This window comes from Rhinatrema bivittatum, chromosome 8 (genome assembly GCF_901001135.1).
Source record: "Rhinatrema bivittatum chromosome 8, aRhiBiv1.1, whole genome shotgun sequence".
Classification (NCBI taxonomy): domain Eukaryota; kingdom Metazoa; phylum Chordata; class Amphibia; order Gymnophiona; family Rhinatrematidae; genus Rhinatrema; species Rhinatrema bivittatum.
Genome location: NC_042622.1, coordinates 213,295,855 through 213,316,570, shown reverse-complemented (window position 1 = coordinate 213,316,570; position 20,716 = coordinate 213,295,855). Strand labels below are relative to the sequence as shown.

Genomic DNA, 20,716 nt, shown 5'->3' with positions numbered 1-20,716 from the left:
ATTATGTGTGTTCATTGGGTAACGTTTAGCCCTGCCACTGCAGTGATGCCCCTTTTTATGCAGGTAAACTTTGCACATACAAAAAATACTGTGTGTACACAATGTATGTATTTGGTGGGAGAAAATATTCAAATCTTGTTTTTATTTGCGTGACTCAAAAAGTTAAGTATACAGAGGCTTTGAATATTGACCTCCTAGATGTTAAATAATAGTGGAGATGATGAGACCCCTTGGGGTACTTCTCAAGTAAGATGTCTTGGACTAGAAACATTATCTCAAACTCTCACCTTCTGTAGTCTCTACCCCAAAATGTAATGATCCACTGTATCAACTAAGGAGGAAAGGCACCAGTATAGAAGAGCCCTCTTTGTCCCAGTGATGTAGTCTGTTTCACCTCATGCACTACAATATTCTGTTGGGTGGATAATATATCGATGTAGATATAACATGGATGGCATGAAATACTGAATTCCCCACTAGTGATGTGTCCCTCAGGATACACTGCACAGGTTTGATAGCCTCTGCAGATGTGAAATAGCCTACACCTGGTATACACTCTTCAAGTTCCAGCCCTAAATGACCATTTTCCCTCTCAGGTGTGTGCACACAACGCACATCCCAACCAGGCCCTGCACACTGGGCTCAAAGTTTGTGCCCAGAATTACTGTCCCACCTTTTTCTTGAACAGCTGTCGCCAGCTGTTCCAGGTGGCAAGTGCTTGAGCTTTATAAGCTGAACTGAGATAAGAGTATAGAAGGGGTTTTAACTCTCTGCTTCTTTGGTTTGCAGTGTTGTACGAGGCCTGTAAGCAGTGTGGGGTTGAGGCTCTCTCCTACCTTTCCTTCCTGAAGAGCGAGGCATCTCTCGTAAACATAGACTCTACAGCCCTTAGAGACTCTCTGAGCAGAATAGCAGCCATCGGGGAGGTAAGAAGCTGCAACTTCCCACTTCTCAGACTGCTGCAGCCTGTCTTTAAGTCAGATTTGGAGAGGCATCTTGGATATTAGGTGGACTTTGACATCTACATTTTCCCTCCTGGAAACTGCCTTTTCTGAGCTTAGGCAGGGCGATTATTTTGGGGCTCTCTTCTTTACTTAGTGACGGTTATAACAAATCAAGTTAGGAAATAATCTCTCAGCTTGGTGATTTATGACGACAGGTGTACCACAACACTCTTTTATATATACCTTCCCCCCTCTGCAAACTATTAGTAACATTAGGCATATCATACAGAGAAATTTTAAACTATTTAAAGGTATTTTAAAAACATGGCTTTTCAAACAGACGTTTTACAAAGAGAACGGAGAGAGTAAATAAAGGCAAGCACCACAAACTCAGCATCTAGATTTTCGATATGCTCAGTTATTATTTGTGATCCAACTTCGCACTGTTAACTCTATAAGTTAGAATATGACACAGGCTTCAAAAAGGACAAGTCAAACTAACTCTTCATATAATTGTATATTTCAAAACACTTTGTTACCGAATCATTTTCTGGGCACTTTTATTAAACATTTACTTGGTTTATATACTTTATGTTACTATATGTGCCTTCCTGTAAACCGTTGTGATGGTAAATAACTTAACAACGGTATATAAAAGATTTTAAATAAATTAAACAAATGTATGCCGAGGGTGTATAATTTTTTTTTTCCCTATTACGTTATCCTGGCCTTCTGCTTTTCATCCATCAAGCGATGGCGCTTTCATAATAGGCTGGTTCTGGAAATAAATGGAGTAGGTTTCTCAAAGTGATTGCGCCATCTGAATTCATCTTTGACCGTCTTTCCCTACCGATCAGGGCCCAGGCCAGAAACCTAGGAGTGATAGTTTACATCTCCTTCTCGTGGGTCCTCACATAAAATAGCTGGTTTCAACTGCATTTCGTAAACTAAAGGCCCCTGAGCAGATTGAAACCCCTATTAACACCTGAGGACCTCATTAAAACCTGAGGACTTCCGCTCAGGGTAACAACAGGGGGGCCGCGTTATTGTACAAGTTGGCAGCGCTCGCAGAGCAGGTAAGATCCAAGAAAAGAGAATTGCAATAATCAATATGAGGAAAGATCAGTGCATCTTCTCTGGAAGACCTAGATTTGAACCCATTTCCCCCAGTTATATTTGCTCTTCATTGGCTTCCAGTCACATGGCAAATTAAAATTTTTTAAGTTTTGACCTTGGTTCATCAGAGAGTCAACAATTCAGAGATTCTCTGATGCAGTGCCGGGTTAAGGATATATAGACCATCTCATTCCCTCCGCTCGGCTCATAGAAGTTTTGTTGGAAATACCATCACCAAAGCTTGCTTTTTTTAACCGAGACTAGGGATCGGGCCTGCGAAAAGCTGTGGCAGGCCCGTACCTATGGAATTTTCTCCCCAAATATTTGCAGCTTCTCGCTGATTTGAAGCAATTAAAAAAAAAAGAACTAAAGACGCTGTCTTCCATGAAGCTTCTGTTGGTTTCACTGCTAATTTGATTGCTCTTTCTGTTTTCTTAAGTTCTGTTTTTATGTTTTGTACTTTTATGAATGTTTTATGTTGTAAGCTGCCTGGATCCTTGGGGAGAGTATGGGAAATAAATTGGTTAAAATAAAATAAATAAAGTGTTAAGAAAGCTGGGCGTTAGATGGGAGGAGCAATCTGAATGAATGGCTCCTAAGAAGGAGGAGTCAGCTATCTTGTAGAGTCTCAGATTCTATTAAATTCCGCTAAGCTGGGAGTTAGCAATCTGTTAGGGTTCTCCATGAGGAGTTAGCAATCTGTTATGAATCTGAGATAGTAGTGGTGAATCCCTGGGCCAGTGGCAGATGACTTCGCCCCCAGGAGGATATCTCGAGAGGGACCACCGGCTAGGCTTGAGTATGGAGACAGACACACATAGTTCTTTTATTAAACAGGTTTTGGAAACCACCAGAGGTGGCAGTATTGAGCTGATATGCCCGGCAGGGCTGTAGTCCCTCAGGCTCTGGAACCGCGATCCAGGATGGCTGAGCTGTTGAGAAACTGTAGAAAGTGAGTAGGCAGGGTAGACAAGGTTCATGAACAGAACTAGATGACAAAACTCACATAAGGTCTCAAGGAAGCTCAGGAGCAGGAAAGGTTTAGGCCCTCGAGAAGCGAGTACCTGGTTCCAGGGAAAGCTCTGAGAGAGCGATGGTAACTCACAATTGTTTGTAGTAGCGATAGCTTCCAGGCAGTAGAGAATCTTCAGAGTGTCCAGGAACATGGGCCCTCGAGGAGCGAGGACCGGTTCCTATCTGCAATCTGAAATAAAGAAGAGAGCGAGGCCCCCGAGGAGCGGGTTCCTCTGGTAAGTTCGAGGAGGCAGAATAGCTTGGGAGTAAAGCCGAAGCAATCCCCTTGCTAACTCAGTTAGATAGTGAATTAGAGACCTTTAAATATTGGAAGCGGATGACGTCATCTCAGGGGGACGCCCCTGAGGTTCGCGCCCTTGCTGGTACTTCAATCAGAGCGCGCGCCCTAGATCATCGGGCAAACATGGCGAATCTGCAACGTCGAGCCGGTCCAGGGACGCTGGAGGGAGACGGCATGGAGACGCCACGCAGCCAGCCGTCCATCAGACCCGGAGGGAGTCGCCACAGAGGTAAAGAGGGCGGAGTGAGGGCGTCGAGCAGCGATGGACGCAACACTCTCTCCTGCACCTCAGAGCTCAAAAAGCACTGAGAACCTCAGAGCACTGTTTTTATCGCTATGGGAATAAAGCGGGAAAATTGCTTGCATGACTCATCGCAACTAGGAGGAGAAAAAATGTTTATTAGTAGCCTCCATGCAAAAACTGGGCAATTAGTAACCAAAACCTCAGAGATATGCGGGGTGCTCCGGGATTTCTATGCGGATCTTTATACGGAGGATAGAGTGGGGTCTCTCCAGGACGAAAATGAATTCTTTAGTAAATTAACGCTTCCCCAATTAACAGAATCTCAGTTAGCCAGTTTAAATAAGCCTATTTTAGAACCGGAGGTGCTCCAAGTAATAAAGAATAGTAAGGCTCATAAGGCAAGGATGAATTGACTTTTTGGAGATTACAGGAGTAGCGAACTAGAATAGTTGAATCTGACAGTTGTAAATGTTTTGGAGGGGATGGGGGTTATGTTTGGGCACATTAACAGGCAATAATGCACGCCATTCTGCTGTGCGAGTTACAGCCCGTTAGTGGATGGGACGGTGATGTAGTGTGTTCTCCAGGGAAGAGGTGGTGTGTGACAGGACACAGCACTTCCTGGACAAACTAACTCCAATGCCACATATGTACAGCCCCTGGGGCTACATCCTTTAGGCTTCATGCAAGGGCAGAAGGAGAAGGGAACATCTATTAAGTCAAATGAATATGATTGTGTTTCTGATTCCTGTTTTGGATTTGTCTCATAACGGAATTAATTGCTTTGTTATCTTTCTGATATGCAGGCTAATGGATTTCTTACTCTCTAGACTGAACTGGATTCCCTCTTTGGGGGGGGAGGGATTTTTCTTTTTTTTTTTGGTGCTTGCTCTCTCATTTGATGGTATTAACCTAAGACAGTAGGAGACATTCTTTTAAGCCTGTTTGGTTATATCTCCTATCCTATTTTTTTATATGTATCCTGACCATCTTTTTAGTTTTAAAGCATGAATATTGTCTTGAATCATGGAAAACTTAAACAAATTGAATTTAAGAAGGAAAGCAACCCAGTTGAGTACAAATATTTGGCACCCTTTCTTCCAATAGGAGCTGCGACCCAAGGGTCTGGATATCAAGCAGGAGGAGCTGGGAGACCTGGTAGACAAAGAGATGGCAGCAACCTCGGCAGCCATAGAAACTGCTGTCATGAGGATAGAGGTAAGCTGGACAAGGGCAAGTGGGGAGAGAGGGAGGGGAGCAGAAGATACATGCCTCATGTTTAATACTGAGAGACTAAGTTTAAACCACACAGAAAGGGGGTGGGGATGACAGAATAAGCAGGATGTAGCAGCATCTACTGTTGTCATAGGCTCGTCTAATGATCTCCAGTTTGTTTGCTGGTATAACCTACCTTCTCCAGAGACGAGCAGGATAAACAGTCACGCGTGTTGGTGACATCGTCGCATGGCAAACAGCATGGAGGGCTGATCAGCTTCTGGCTGGAATAGTCTAGAATGTTCTGCGCACGTGCAGTAACCCTGCAGCCAGCAGTCCTTGGCCAAGCATCCTCTGTCTTTTTTCAGCACCACATCTCACTTTGTGTGGTGTAACCTAGCTTACGAAAAGGCAGGTGCACTGCAGCTGATCGTGCACTATGTCCCTGGCATTGGACACGCACGGCCCAGTGTTTCACATGGCCAGCCAGCTTCTGGGTACTCTTTGGGATGCTGGGGGAGAGGGATAGACAAGACGTGACCCTGCGATGTAGACGATCACTCTCACTTGCTTTCTTTTCCCCATTCTTTTCTGTTTCTTTCTCTCTCCCATTCTCTTTTCTTTCATGAACAGGAAATGCTCAGTAAATCTCGAGCTGGTGATACTGGAGTCAAACTGGAGGTGAATGAGAGGTCAGTGTCCACAGTTTCTGCCTCTGAGGATGGACAAAAACCATACATGTCCAGATGTACATTAGGCTGCGTCTTAGGATTTTGTCCATTGTCTGAGTCAGCTGCCATAAAGCTTCTGGGATAAGTTCTTTTCAATGAGAGCTGAGAGGTAGCTGTAGATGGGATGATGTTTTATGGTCTCTATGGTTCTCTACCTCAGTCATTGATTTTTGGTAGTTAGATACAGGGAAGTCAATATTCAAAGCCATTTAGATGGATGACTTGCAAGTCATCCATCTAAATGGCAGGTTTATTTATATTCTGCCCCTTATCTGTTAGATTTTAGCTGGATAAAGTTATCTCACAGATGTGATCTCTTTGTACTCCCAGCCAAGACTGAGATTTTCTGGCAAATTCTGGGCTGAATCACCCTGGGGTTGGTCTTGTACAGCCAATAAGAGCTAAAGCACCAGCTTCCTGACCAATAGCAATACAGAATGCTGTAACATTATACAACCTTGCAGAAACTAGGGAAGTATGCATTGCAAGCCCCTCTTTGGGGTATGCAAGCAAGTTTACCTTCAAGTCCTAGCTGCAGGAAACAACAGGAGTTAGACTGCCACCTGTCTGTCAGTTCCAGAATTGCAGGACAAAGGAGGCCTTACTAGGTGAACAAAAAGGTGTCAGTACTAAATAAGATATCTCAACAGGTACAAAGATCCTCATTTCATCACAGCATGTAAGAATATTTACAGACTATTGGCTTCCCTTGGCAGCTACAGATTCATATATTCCGTATGCCAGACAGCTGATAAAGTTTATCTCCTAATCTTGATCCTTTATTCTCTTCTTCACGGTTCCCCTTCCTCTCATGAACCTTTCTCTAGCCTGAACCTAGAGAACCTGAGATATCTCCTTAGCACGGGGGCCTCCAAGTATGTGGTTAGAGAGTAAGTGCTAAGTGTGTTAGCTGCATTTCACTGGGCAGCTCAGTGACCATGTCACAAGCCCTACCATTAATCTTTAATTGCATGAAGTGTGCACTCACTTATTCTGGAGAGAGAAGGCATAACTCATGCTAGGTCATGGGGGAGAGTGATGGGTGTACCAAGTCTGGTTTGCAATAACATATTCTGATGCATTCTAGAATTAGTGCACCTGTGATTCTCTAGAAATGGTTATGCTTGCAGTGGAATTCCAGAAGTAGGCTCAATTTCTTTTGAATAGGTAACCTGCAGGGGATGAACTTAAAAAAACACAGTCAGTTATCCAGAGTCTATTACCTCAGGTAGGTGGAGAAGGATGTACCTGTCTGGAAGGAATGTTGATATGAAAGTATATTTGTTGCCTGTGGAGGACAAACATTCAGAACATAAGAAATGCCACGCTAGGTCAGAGCAATGGTCTATCGAACCCAGCATTATGTCTCTGGCAGAGGCCAATTCAGTTCTCTTGGAAGCACCAAGCAGCATTGACTGCATTCTTAGTTAAACAGAGTATCCATAATGAATGACCAGAAGGGGCATGCATTGCTGAATGAAATATGCTAGTTTTCAGTATGTGAGAAAGGGAATATGCTTAATTGGATGGAATGTGTTAGTTGTGGTATATGTTGGACTAATTGTGTTAGTTGGGATGTTTGTTAGAATCCTGTTAAGCTGAATGGAGTATATAGTACGATCTCTCAGTGGGAATGATTGTGTAAGCATGATTGTGTCTGCTCCTCCACAAAGGATCATGTTATTATAAAACACTGACCTCATAGGCCTGAATGCTCATAGCGGCTGGGACCTACAGAGTTCCATAGCAAAATGTAAAAAAGCATTTCATTGCAGAGAGCAAAACTGTTTAATGCCAATAAAAATATTATATAAAATAACAATTGTTTGCTCCTTTGCAGGATCCTGGGGTCTTGCACAAGTCTTATGCAGGCAATTCAAATGCTGGTCCTGGCATCCAAAGATCTCCAGAGGGAGATTGTGGAGAGCGGAAGGGTAAGCAAGAGGGTCTGGGAAATGGCGCTGACAGAGCAGCGTGCTTCATGCTTTCTGTCAGGGCAGTGTCTGCAGGTGGGGATTGTTTTACGCACACCTTGACAGGAATGACCCTCGTTTGTAAGCCAGAGTATGCTGGGAAGGATCTCAGTCTCTCAGCTTTACTGCTGATGCCCTTTATAGAACTTGTACTGTGCCAAAGAGAGTTCCTAGGGTGTAACTTTTATAGGCAACATATCAAGGTGCACTTGGAACTGCTTCTTCATCCGGCCAGTGACACCCAATATAATTGGGGCTATTTCTGTCTCTTCCTGCCATATTTCTTTTGGTCTCTGATTGCATTTCTTGGTTCATAAGCTTTTGTGGAGTTTGAGATGTTTTGAGATGTATCACTCCTTCCCACCCCCAGAAGAACAATTTTGGGAAGCCTCAATGAGATCGAGGCCCATGGGTGCTTTTGTTCCTGCACATCTTGGAACTAATTTTCAAAGAGAGAATATGCAAATAGTTTCCTTTTGAAAATTAGCTACAATGAGGTCAATATTCGAAGGCTACCTGCATGAAAGCCAAAATGCCACTCTCTCTCCCCTGCCGACTGCATCCATTTGTGCACGGAACTTATTGTGTGCCCAAAATCCATCCCCATGTAAAGAGGCATCGCCAGAGATGTGCTCAGGGCTGGGCTGAACCTTAGCCAATGAGCACACATATCAAGTGCTGTCTGGCTAAAGTTAAATGGATAGGTCTGATTAGAAAAATAGCAGTCCTAAAGTTATCTGGGCAAAGTTAGATGTGTAGCTTTCTTCAGGTATATTCAGCGGCAGGCTGGGTTAGATAAGTCCCGCTAAATGCTTTGTGCATAACTTTATCTGGATAACTTACTTGCTCGCTGGCTCTCTGAATGTCAGCCTCAATGTCTGCAGGTACAGAAAGCACCTCAAATCTTGCATCTACTATTTCTGCAGGTCAGCTGCACACTTGAAAATACATAGGTAAAGTTGGAAAAACTCAAATGTGTGTGTGTGTGTGTATTTTCACACCTCTAATATATCTCTACCTCCAGGATGGCACGGTTTTGCTATGGCAAAATCTAGCGACCTAATGAAACTAGGCAACTAGATTTAGCTACTGGGGGTGCAGTTTCAGCCCTGGGAATCTAATCAAGTACGTCCTTAGTTACACAGCTAGATCTCTTTAAAGATTGTCTTATGGGAACATTCCCCATGCTGAGGTCTGGGTTCATTGTAGTTTTAAAATCGACCCCCGAGGGAGCAGTCCCGTACAGGAAGTAATGTTTTTCTCTGTACAAAATAGGAGGGAGATCTGGGAGAGATTGTATCTGATGATCTTAATGTAGCCAAACAGGTAGATAAGGTAACAGCAAAAGCCAGAAGGATGCTTGGATGCGTAAGAAATGGAAAAGCCAGCAGAAATGGGGAAGTGATATTGTCTCTTGGAAGTCTCTGGTGAGACCCCCCTTACATCATGCTGGGATGTCGGTAAAGTGCAGGCTGAGAGGGATGTGCTCTTCCACAGTATCTTGAGCCAATGAGACCCTGCTGTCTAACAAACAGTTACTAATGGTGCGCTTGTGGCTACAGTGGCAAGCTCACACAGGTGATGGCAGTGGCAGGCCTGCAGGATAAGGTGATCAGCAGGCTGACGCAGATCAGGAGATTAGATTACCAGTGGCAGTGAGAGCAAAAGGCACATGTGGGCTGGAAAGTCAGGGGCAACATCAACCCATACTGACTGGGAAATCAGCAGTGGCTGCAGCAATAAAGGGAGGGGAGAGGGAGAGAGAGAGGGACTGGGAGGAAGAGAGGAACTGGGGAAGAGACTGGTGAGACTGATGAGAGAGAACTAGTGGGAAAGGGCTGGGCTGGAGTGGAGAGAAACTGGTAGGAAGAAAGCTGGGAGGGGGAGGGAGAGTATTGGGGAAGAGGGGCTGGAGGGGAGAGAGAGAGGCGCTGATATAGTGGGAGGAGACGGGAGAGAGAGCTTGGTGGGGTGGGGCTAGGAGAGTGAGAGATTAATAGAGAGGAACTGTAGGATGAGGGGAGGGCCTGGGAAGAAATAGACTGATAGGGAGGGGTTGGAGGAGGGGCAATTCAAGTAAGGAGGAACTGGTGGGGGGGGGGGGGAGAGGCTGAGGGGAGAGAGAGAGACTGGTAGAAAGGAGACTAGGGGTTGGCTGGAGGGCAGAGAGAGAGAGAATGGTGGGGAGGAGCTAGGGGAGATAGAGACTGTGCAGCTGGGCTCAGGGGGAGAGATTCTGTTGGACAGGAGTTTGGGGGATAGAAATAAATACCGGTGAGGGAGGAAACTGAAGGAGAGACATTGATGTAGCTGGGCTGGGAATAGAGAGAGAGAGAGAGAGAGAGTCTGATGGAGAGGAGGCTGGGGGGAGAGAGGCAGGAGGAGGTTTCCCAAATTCTTGAATGTTGAAAAGGGGTCTACTTGCCCACAAAGATCAGGAACTCTATTCGGTTAATATCCTTTTGACGGGCAGTCTCCAGAATTGTACACAGTACTCCAAATGTGGTCTCACCAGAGACTTCCACAGAGACAATATCACTTCCCCATTTCTGCTGGCTTTTCCATTTCTTATGCATCCAAGCATCATTCTGGCTTTTGCTGTTACCTCTTCTACCTGTTTGGCTACATTAAGATCATCAGATACAATCTCTCCCACATCTCCCTCCTAATTTGTGCAGAGAAAAACGTTACTTCCTGTACGGGACTGCTCCCTCAGGGGTCGATTTTATAATATGCGTGGATCGGCTCGTGCATGTTATAAAATACATGTGCATGCGGGATTTTCATGTCTGTGCGGGTGGGTGGCCTGCTCCATGTGTGTGGGGGGGGGGGAGGGGGGAATTTTAGAAAAATACGTTTGGCGATGCGAGTAGGGCTTCCCCAGTTCCCTCCCAGTCCGCTCCAATAAAGGAGCGGACTGGGAGGGAACTTTCTTACCCATAACCCTATCCTTCCTCCCTCTTGCCCTCTTCTCCCCAACCCCGAAACCAAACCTACCTATCCCCATCTTTTCATTTTTGTACTTACTGCTCCTCTGGAGCAGAAATAATCTCCGTACACCGGCCGGCTGCCAGTATGCGCTTCTCTGGGACAGCGTCTAATGGTGCTATCCTGACCCACCTCCGCCACACCTCTCCCTGCCCAGGCTCCGCCTCCTGGCCTGGCCTGCCCCTTTCAGCAGGCCCAGCCCTTGTGTGCGTATCGGGGGTTACACGTGTGTCTGGGCCTGTTCTAAAATGCTCGTGGCATGAGCAAGGCCCGGTCACATGCGGCTTTTTATAATTTGGGTGTTAGATGATTGCAACCCATATGCATGACTGCATTTTTTAGCATTAAATCTTAGCTGCCAGTCTATAGACCATTCCTCCAGCTTCACTAGACCCTCCACACCTTGTCCCCACCTTCCAGGGTGACTATCCTGTTGCAGAGTTTGGTGTTTACCGAAAAAAGGAAAACTTGTTCTGATAGCCCTTCCACAGTATCACTTACAAAAAATGTTTAAACGAACCAGACAGAGCACTGATCCCTGCGGCACACCACTGGTAACCCCTTTCCGCAGGATGAACTCCATTTACTATTGCCCTTTGTCACCTCCTACTGAAACAGTTTTTAGTCCTGTCAGTCATTTAGAAATGATGGGATGGCTGTCTGGGGAGACTGGCCATAAGCTCGGATCCAAGATTTATGTAATGTTTCTGGCATCCTATTTCGCTCTAAAGATTACTGCACTGTTGGGAATCGGAGGCAAAACATGAAAGGATGTGTTTCTTATTTTGTCTTATATCATTTTGAGTGTTTTTTGGGGGGCAAGGTGATTAATGAAATAAAATCTCCCTGGTAACTTTTGCTGAATTAGCAGTACATCTCTGCAGTGAACTGGTAACTAAGGTCGAGTGCCTCTGTGACTCTTGTGGTGTCCGTTCGTTTCAGGGAGCTGCGTCACCCAAAGAGTTCTATGCCAAGAACTCTCGATGGACCGAAGGTCTCATCTCTGCAGCCAAGGCAGTGGGCTGGGGAGCGACGGTTATGGTGTAAGTCTTCAGTCACTGCTGCCTGGAGGTGAATCGGGACTGGGCAGCAAAATCTAGTTTATATCATGAAGTTCATCCATGAACATGTTTGCAGTGTTGTTATGAAAACAAATGGGACTCTCCTTACATTGTCTCGCTGTTCTCTTTCCTTTTCCTTCACATCATCTTTTCCATTTATTGCTGTCCTCTCCTTTGTTTTTTTTTTACTCATGCCCTTATGTCTGTTTCCTTCCTTTCTTTTTCTCTTTGTATCTCTATCGCCCATCTTCCCAATTTCACATTTCCCCCGTGCTTCCCTCCTATTTTTTTCTGTTTTCTTCTCTCGCGCTTCCTGTGCCTTTCTTTCTTTCTCCCTTTCCCATCTTTCTTCCTTTTATCTTCCTCTGTCTCCACTTCTCTTTCTGTCCCTCTCCTTTCCCTCTACCCCTGTTTCTGTCTCTCCCTCCCCTCTCACACGTGCTCCCTCTCTTTTTATGTGTGCGTCTCTCTCTCTCTCTCTCTCTTTCTCTTGTCTGCTGCTTGCACCTTTCCCCTCTCTTTCTCAGGGATGCTGCAGATCTGGTGGTGCAAGGACAAGGCAAGTTTGAGGAGCTGATGGTGTGCTCTCATGAGATTGCTGCTAGCACTGCGCAGCTAGTGGCTGCTTCCAAGGTATGAGTCATTAACCATGATCTCATCATGCTTGCTTACTTATGGCAATTCTGCGGTTTATTTTTGTATTCATAACTAGTCGTCTTGCTGCTGCCGCCAGCACAGAAAATTTGGGGCCACTGGTCCCCTCTGTGCATGCTCTCACCAGACAACAGTCTGAATCCTAATTCATCAGTCCTAAGGGAGTGCTGATAGCAGAAGCAGCATCTTCTAGTGGGATGCTGGAAAAAGTGTGTTAAAATTAACTTCTTAACTTTGCCACACAACGGCACTTTGAATATCTTCCCCTTGGTGGATGATGGCAGGTAAGACCCAATTGGCCTATCCAGTCTGCCCTCGTGAGTTTCTTCCTCTCTGGTTCTGCACCACGTTGGATAGACAAGCAGACAAATGTTTATACTTAAACCAGTAATACAACACAATAAGTGCAGAAAAAATTACGTAGTCCAGTTTCCAATTTTTGAAAATGGATCTTTTTACTATTCACATATGGCAACTCCACTGTTTATCGTAAGTAAATTTCATACAAGGCGTCCCCCGACACGGACCCGTGTTTCGCCGAGGCTGCGTCAGGAGGTACAAACCTATGTCAACACATCGTAATAGATCTCGAAACAGTGCACTTATTGTGTTGTATTACTGAAGTTGGGTGCAGTTGTTGCTCTTCTACTTGCTGGATTTATACTTAAACCAGGACCAGGCACCCTACCATGTCTTCTGGCCAGATGTTTAGCCAGAGTTATACAGTAATTGAATAACCAGTGAAATTTAACTTTACAGACCTGACCCAGATTTTAGCCAGCACAGGTGATTTTAACCAGTTAGATTTATGCAGTTAAAAGCTGATTTTAACTGTATAAATCTTGAGGTCCATATTCAGATGCAGTCTGGCTAACTTTGGAAGTATATTCAATAGTTAAATCGCACTTTAAAATAGCTATTGCCAACTATCTTAAAGTTATCCAGCTAATTATAGCTTCCTAACTGTAGAACAGCTCTTTTTTTCCAACCAGACTCTGCCAGCTAAGTTGTCCGATTAACTCTGAATGTCGGAGTTAGCCGGCTAACTCAACACCTCCCAGTTACTCCCCTGTAATGCCCCTGTCTTAGCCGGCAAAATTCTGGCTGGTTATCTTATTAGCTGGCTAGAATTTAGCGGGATAAGTGCCCAAATATTCATATTCAGTCTAATTTTGAGTTAGCCGGCTAAATGCTTTTGAATTGGACTTCCTTGTTACTATTATCATTACAGTGATTAAGCACTAGTCTCTAGCGAAGGTGGAATGCAGGGTCTTTAGGACTAATGAGAGTCTGTTAAGTGATTAGTCCACAAGCTAGGCGAAGCTGAGCGCATGTAGGACTTGACATTTTGTAGACCAAGCAGTAATGGTTTGGACGTATGATTGATGTAACAGTGATACATCAATTTACCTGGCATAATGGCTTTGCATATTGCTCTGGAAAGGATCTTTGGTGCTTCTTAATTATAGTTGGGGTAGTTCAAGCAGTGCAATATCCTTGTGTTTGTGGAAAATAAAACCCTGTATTTCAAACACCTCATGCTGCATCAATCCATGCATTGTGACTGGAGACAATTGTGAAAATGGCTCCCAGAGTTGCAAAGTTTGGAGGTGCTTTTTACCATGCGTATTTTGTGGCAAGTTTTCCAGGTGAAACTGCTCGGCTGGTTTGTCTTTGAGATTTAGCTAACACAAAGGGTGCACACTAAACTTTGCACCTAATGTGGTTTGGGAGGTGGCAGGTGGGTAAAACAGTCCGTGTACTTTTGCAAATCCCATGCGTGCATGCCGTTTTCCTCCCCAGATCTAAACACGCTCTTGGGCACAATTCTTCTTAACCCAGCTAAAAGTGTGTGCACTATGGAAGCCCACATGTACTTTTAGCCGTGTAGAGGACAGAAAATTTCAGACAGGCCAATTTCCCTGGCATAATGGCTTTGGATATTGCCCTGGAAAGGATCTCTGGTGCCTTCGTTGCCTATGACTGCAGTGTGATCCAGCCCTCTCGTGGAGACACATCTAACCAGTTTGGTTTTCAGGATAGCCACAATGAAGATGCATGAGATGGAGTGGCATATCCTGGGTCTCCAATGTATGCAAATTTCTTTCATGCTTATTTATTATGGCAATTCTGAAAACCTGACTGGATTGGTGTGCCTCCAGGAGAGGACTGGGAAACACTGTATGACTGTACTTGTCTCGTGTCCTGGAGAGGCGAGGATCAGCAGAGACCTCAGTGCTCGCCGCTCAGCAGCTGCAGCATGCAGGATAACATGCAGCTTCTTGCCCTTGTTTCTGCTCCGTGAGTCGCCCACTGTCTTCTCTCACTCTAGGTGAAAGCTGATAAGGACAGCGCTAACCTCGCAAAGCTGCAGCAAGCCTCGCGCTATGTCAACCAAGCCACAGCTGGTGTTGTGGCCTCCACAAAATCAGGGAAGTGTCAGATTGAAGAGAAAGGTGAGTTCTTCTGTGGTTAACGGTAGGAATTGACTTTGTCGGCTTGCTGCATTTCCAGTCTTTTGTTTTTTTGTAGCACTGACAAACGTACAAGGCGCTATACAAAGTAAACGCAAATGAGACACATCAGTGCAGAGGTAGAATAAAGATATAGAATAAGGACTCCCTCGTGCAGAGGGAACACTGTTCAGGAACCAGTATCGGTGACAGTAAAGATGTAACACAAGTCATACAACTGCTATAAGCAAGGTACTTCCCTACCCCCAGAGTAGGGAGAAAGAAATCCTTTGACTATACATTTTGAAGGAATACTGTTGCCCATTTTATCTGAGATAAAAAAGTTTGGGGGTAAATATAGATTTGCAGCTCAATATGAAGCCCCATATTAGGCATTTAGCAAAGACAGCATTTTGCAAGCTAAAAATGCTTAGGCTATTGAAATATTTGCTGCCAGTAGATGTTTCGTACTGTCTTACCGACTCTTGTACTGGGTCATCTTGACTATTGCAGTACGATGTGTATAGGTTTGCCTGACAAACGATTGCTTGTATCACAATTAGTACAGCATTCGGCAGTATGGGTTTTGCTTGGTTTGTCGAAATATGACCTATATTACTCCAGCATTGACGAGTCTGCTTTGGTTGCCTATTAAGTTTAGAAAATAATTTCGGTTAATGGTGATAGTTTTTAAGTTATTACACGGAGAGCCACCTTGTTCTTCAAACTAAATTGGTTAAATATACGCCAGCACATACTTTGAGATCAATTGATCAAAAATTTTAGATGTTCCTTCACTAAAGAATAGAAACTACAACAAACAAGAGCCAATTTCTGTTATGTGACTCCCAGTGGTTGGAATGCTGTCCCGCCACAATTGTGTAAAGAGGTGGATGGTAAGGGGTTCAGAAAAGGGTTGAAGGCATTGCTTTTCCGGGAAGCTTTTGGACGGATAATGTATGAAATGTAAAGAGATTACTCTTTTATGATTTTTATTGTTATTTGTATATTTTATATATGCATTATGTAAACCGCCCTGAACACAAAGTTGTATGGAAGTTTGCGATATATATATATATATTTTTTAAACATATAAATAAATTATCAAAGGGATCTGGCCAGTAACCTCCGGAGTTAGCTAGCTTGATCCACTGGGGTAAAGCCTGTCCCCAGCACAGCAGCTAAAAGTGCATGCAGACTTCCACAATACGTGCACTTTAAGTCAAATTAAAGAGAGGCATTCCCAGGGGAGTGGTTTGGACAGGAGAAATAAACCGCTGACATCGAAGTGAAGTTTCCAGTCTTCATGCACAGTTTTGCCCCCGTTCCTCTGCCTGCAGAAACTGCAAGTGCAGGGTTCATGCTCCTTTTTATCCCCATGGACATGGAAGCAAATTCACAAGGCAGTTTCTCTTTCCAAGGTGTTGCATACCCACGCCCCTGGGCAGGTTACTGAAAATTACATCCGTATTGCCTGATTTGGGGGGAGGGGCAGGGAAGAGGAAGACTGAAAAGATGACTAGAAAAAAACCCCCACCATGAGACCCACCTTGGTGTATCAGAAAGTAGAGAAATGTCAGCAGGACATTTACAGAGCATAAGCACTGCATCCACATCTTCCCTCGTCACAAAAAGAACTGAAAACCCGTCTTCCCTTTTCTACCTCATAATCCAAGGGTGGGCAGAGCAAATGGCACTGGTTTCCAGGGTAACCAAAATATACCAACCAGCCAGGCTCTTGGACCACAGGTATGCAGAGAGGATCCACACGTGCTGGATATTCAGTGGGGATATCCATCAAAACACCTCAGTTTGTGGCTCTTGAGGAGCAAAGTTGCCCACTCCTGATATAACTGTTACTTTCTCAATTTTATATTCTGCTACTAAGGGCAAAGAGCTGAATCCTCCTCTGAAGACAGAACTGCAAACACCCTCTTCTTCTGCTTCCCTCCACCGCTGACACCTCTCGTCCATAAAGAAATGCAGTTCGCTGCGTTGTTAAGCTCACTGTTCTGTGGAGCCGGCAACTTTTGCAGTCATAAACACTGGAAAGCTCTAACAAAACTGATATAGTGGGGGGGGGGGGGGGGAATGCAGGATAATTTCACTACAAAACCCATTATGTTTCAGTCCCATGACCACTTCCTCAAGGCAACTTTAGAGAATTATTCTGGGCTACACTGGGTTTATTTTATTGTATTTCCTGTTTCCCCTAGCCATCAATTTAATTCCTTTTTCATGCATTAATTTGATTTTATTAAAATGTATTGTCTGCTTCATCACAACAAAGAGAGTTCGAGGCGGATTACAAAAAAAAAAGGAGCATCAGTGGGAGAAGCAAGATTTGTACCCTGGCCTCTGTAGTTCTCCAGCTGCTGCTGTAATCACCAGGCTACTCCAAAAGCTTGATTAGTACCAATTTCCTACCTCTCACCCCATTTTTTTCTTACAGCTAGACTTAAACCGGTTGCCTGTGACTTGTAGCGCAGAGGTGTGCTTTTGCAGCTGACCTAAACTCCCAGCTTCATGCCATAAAATAGAGCTTATTAGGGGTATCTGAATCCCAGGGTTTGTCTGACCAAAAACATGAGAAAAAATGTGAAACATGTATGTTGCTGTATTCTCTCCAACAGACACTATGGACTTCTCCACTATAACACTAACCCAGATCAAACGTCAAGAAATGGATTCTCAGGTAGGATGGGGCACTAAGATGTACCATCACCTTGCCTCTCACGCTTCTTATTTCTGCCAAGCTAAGAAGTAATCGGGGTCAGAGGGGACAGGTAAGATGGGTGGCCACCTGAGGTGCCAGGCCAGGGGGGAGGGGAGGGGCAGCACCAGCATGCCAGAGGCTATTTCTGCTGCACCAAAGCTTCCCCACTGTAATGACAATGGCAGAGGTAAACTGGGGGCTTGATCCTTCCTATGCGGCTGACCACACCATCAGCACTGGGCCAACCTGCATGCCGGCTGCATCATTCGAGGTAACCCTCTCCTTCCCCCTTCCAATTCTCAGTAGATATGCACTTGGGAAAAAATGTGATCATTGTAAGCTATTATTGTAAGTCATTGTACAATGGGTTATCTTTAAAGAGTTCACAGTGACTTCAATTATTTTATTTATTTATTTATGAACTTTTATATACCAACATTCGTAGGACACATCACACCGGTTTACAATTAACTATAAAAGATTGGAAATTACAATGAACGGGGAAAGGGGCGCAGAGGAGAAAAAGGGAGAAGGGGCAGGGAGAGAGAAAAGACTAGGGGGAAAAGAAAGGAACGAAGTTAATATTGCTGTACTTGTTTCAAAAGTTCTAAATGGTGGGAGAATATCAGTCCCATATTAAAGAGCTTACACTTCTTACCAGTGCATTTAACATACTAATACTGGCCTTTAAGGCCTTAAGAGGAGCAGGGACCTTATCGTGTTTCCTGTACGTCTCCACTGTCTCTCATACCTCACAGTACCATACAGTATCGCTTCTCTGAGCTTTGGGAGATGGTATTGATGCACAGGAGAGTTGTTGAGTTGCGGTGAGATTTTGGAAGGTAATAGTGATACACAGGAGAAGTAATATCAGTAAGAAGAACTCCCATTGTGCAGCAGATGGTGGGAATAAGTCTTTTCTCTGCAGGTGCGAGTGTTGGAGTTGGAAAGCCAGTTACAGAAGGAGCGCCAGAAACTTGGAGACTTGCGGAAGAAGCATTATGAGCTGGCAGGTGTTGCCGAGGGTTGGGATGATGGTAAGTTGAAAAATTTTATTGGTGTGACCTCAGGCAACACTTCTCAATTACTTTCCTTTATTTTAGTTTATTTCATTTTATTTGATATATTTTATTTCATTTATTTTATTGCTTTTATATTTGATATTACATTGCTATTGCTAAACTGTTTTATAACTAGATTTTATTTCTTTTTTTTTCTTTTTACCCTATTAATAATTGGATGGCCCCTACCATGTGACAGGGGTCGGCCAATGGCATGGGTAGCCACTGTCACATGGTAAGGGCACAGGGCTGCTGGCACTATTTTGATTACTAGCAGCCGACAGCCCAGGAGCGGAAGATCGCTCCTAGTCCCCCCACTGGACCACCAGGGAATTTGGGTGAGTGCTATAATATGCTCGTTTAAGTCAAGCCAGCTTTTTTGTGCCTTTTTTTGGCATAAATGTCTCGACTTATACAGGAGTATATACGGTAACTTGAATGTCTCCTAATATTATGCTGGTATTTATTTATTTATTATTATATTTTTTTTTTCTATACCGATATTCGATTTGAAATATCACACTGGTTTACATACAACAGGATGTCTAAAGGCAAGCCTTTTGGTGACATGATACAGTATAACAGATTAACCGAGTAAATATAAAGAAAACCTGCTTTACGTAATAACTTTTCTAACAGTAAATATGTTCTGAATTTAACTTACTATGTACAATGGCAGAGGGGGGGGGAACTGGCTGTGCCAAGGGAGGGTAACAAAAAGTGGGGGGGGAGCTGGGTGGGATGGAGGGGGGGACAGGGAGCTGGGGATTAATTTTCTGGAGGGAATGCTTTCCGAAAGAGCCAAGTTTTGAGATTTTTTTCTGAAGTAAGGTGTAGAGGGGTCGGTTCTGAGAGGAGCCGGGAGGTTGTTCCAGATGTGAGGGCCGGCTATTGAAGCAGCACGTTCTCTTGTGGAGACTCAATGAACTTCCTTAATGGAGGGAGTTGTAAGTAAACCTGTGTTGGTTGAGCGGAGGTTCCTTGTAGGGTTGCAGGGGTGCAGTGGTCCTTGTAACCATCTGGCCTTGTCATTGTGGATTGCTTTGTGGATGAGCATGAGGATCTTATATTGAGATCTGAATGGGACGGATAGCCAGTGGAGTTGTTTGAGTAGGGGGCGTGATGTGATCTGGTTTTTTTTGCTATTTGTTAGTGATCTTGCAGCTGCATTCTGAAGGAGTTGGAGGGCCTTGAGGGTGGCAGTGGGCAGGCCTATTAGGAGGGTGTTGCAGTAATCTAACTTGGCAAAGAGGAGGGATTGTAGTACTGTGCGGTAATCCGGAGGATGTAGCAGGGGTTGGAGTTTCTTAAGGATTTGTAGTTTGTAGAAACCTTCTTTTATCAGTGTGTTGATATGATATTTAAAATTTAATTCCTTGTCCAAGGTGACTCCGAGGTCTCTAACCATTGTGAGCGATTTGTATTTGAGAGGTGTTGTAGGGTCAGTGGGGGGTGATGAAGTTTTGCTGGAAAGGTGAAGAATTTCCGTTTTGCTCTGGTTGAGCGTGAGTGCCATTTAGGTGAGGATACATTTTATATCAGTAAGGTATGTTTCCCATCGGCTTAGTGTATTATTGATGCTATCTCTGATGGGAAGCAGAATCTGTACATCATCGGCATATAGGAAATAGGAAAGGCCTGCTTTGTCCAAATAGTTGCATAATGGCAGCATTTAAACATTGAAGAGGGTAGGGGATAGGGATGAGCCTTGTGGGACTCCCTGTGAGAGGGGTATTAGATCTGATGTTGTACTATTGTAGGTTACCTTAAAGGATCTGTTACAGAGGAATGATTGAAACCACTGGAGGATGGTGCCATTGAGACCAATTTCTCTTAGTCTGTGAATTAAGATCTCATGGTTGACAGTGTCAAATGCAGCAGAAATGTCAAGAAGTATTAGGAGGATGGAAGTACCTTTGTCAAACCCTCGAAGTATTGTATCTGTGAGTAGTAGTGATTCAGTGCTGTGAAATTTCTTGAAACCATGTTGAGCAGGAACAAGTATATTTTGGTTTTCTAGGAATTCTGAAAGTTGGTGGTTAACTGTTTTCTTGATGACCTTGGCCAGGAAAGGCAGGTTAGAGATGGGTCGGTAGTTGGACAGGATGGTTGGATCCAGTTGAGGTTTCTTTAGAATAGGTTTAACCATGGCGCTTTTAAGGGAATCCGGGAGGAGACCTTGTTCGAGGGAAAGGTTTATGATGTCCGCGATGGGTCTAGCTAGGCAGTTTGGGATTAGTTTGAG

At 44.3% G+C, this 20,716-nt stretch overlaps 1 protein-coding gene across 2 annotated transcripts in view; it reads left to right on the top strand.

Moving 5' to 3' along the window:
• The window catches only part of HIP1 (huntingtin interacting protein 1), a 183,776-nt gene that overhangs the window by 155,114 nt on the left and 7,946 nt on the right, over positions 1-20,716 (top strand). For both annotated transcript variants that reach the window (XM_029613057.1, XM_029613058.1), the window contains 9 exons: positions 790-926; positions 4,727-4,837; positions 5,468-5,526; positions 7,406-7,499; positions 11,469-11,569; positions 12,115-12,220; positions 14,574-14,697; positions 17,328-17,389; positions 18,339-18,447. In XM_029613057.1, the coding sequence (XP_029468917.1) occupies positions 790-926; positions 4,727-4,837; positions 5,468-5,526; positions 7,406-7,499; positions 11,469-11,569; positions 12,115-12,220; positions 14,574-14,697; positions 17,328-17,389; positions 18,339-18,447 (903 nt within the window). The remainder of the gene's footprint in view (positions 1-789; positions 927-4,726; positions 4,838-5,467; positions 5,527-7,405; positions 7,500-11,468; positions 11,570-12,114; positions 12,221-14,573; positions 14,698-17,327; positions 17,390-18,338; positions 18,448-20,716) is intronic.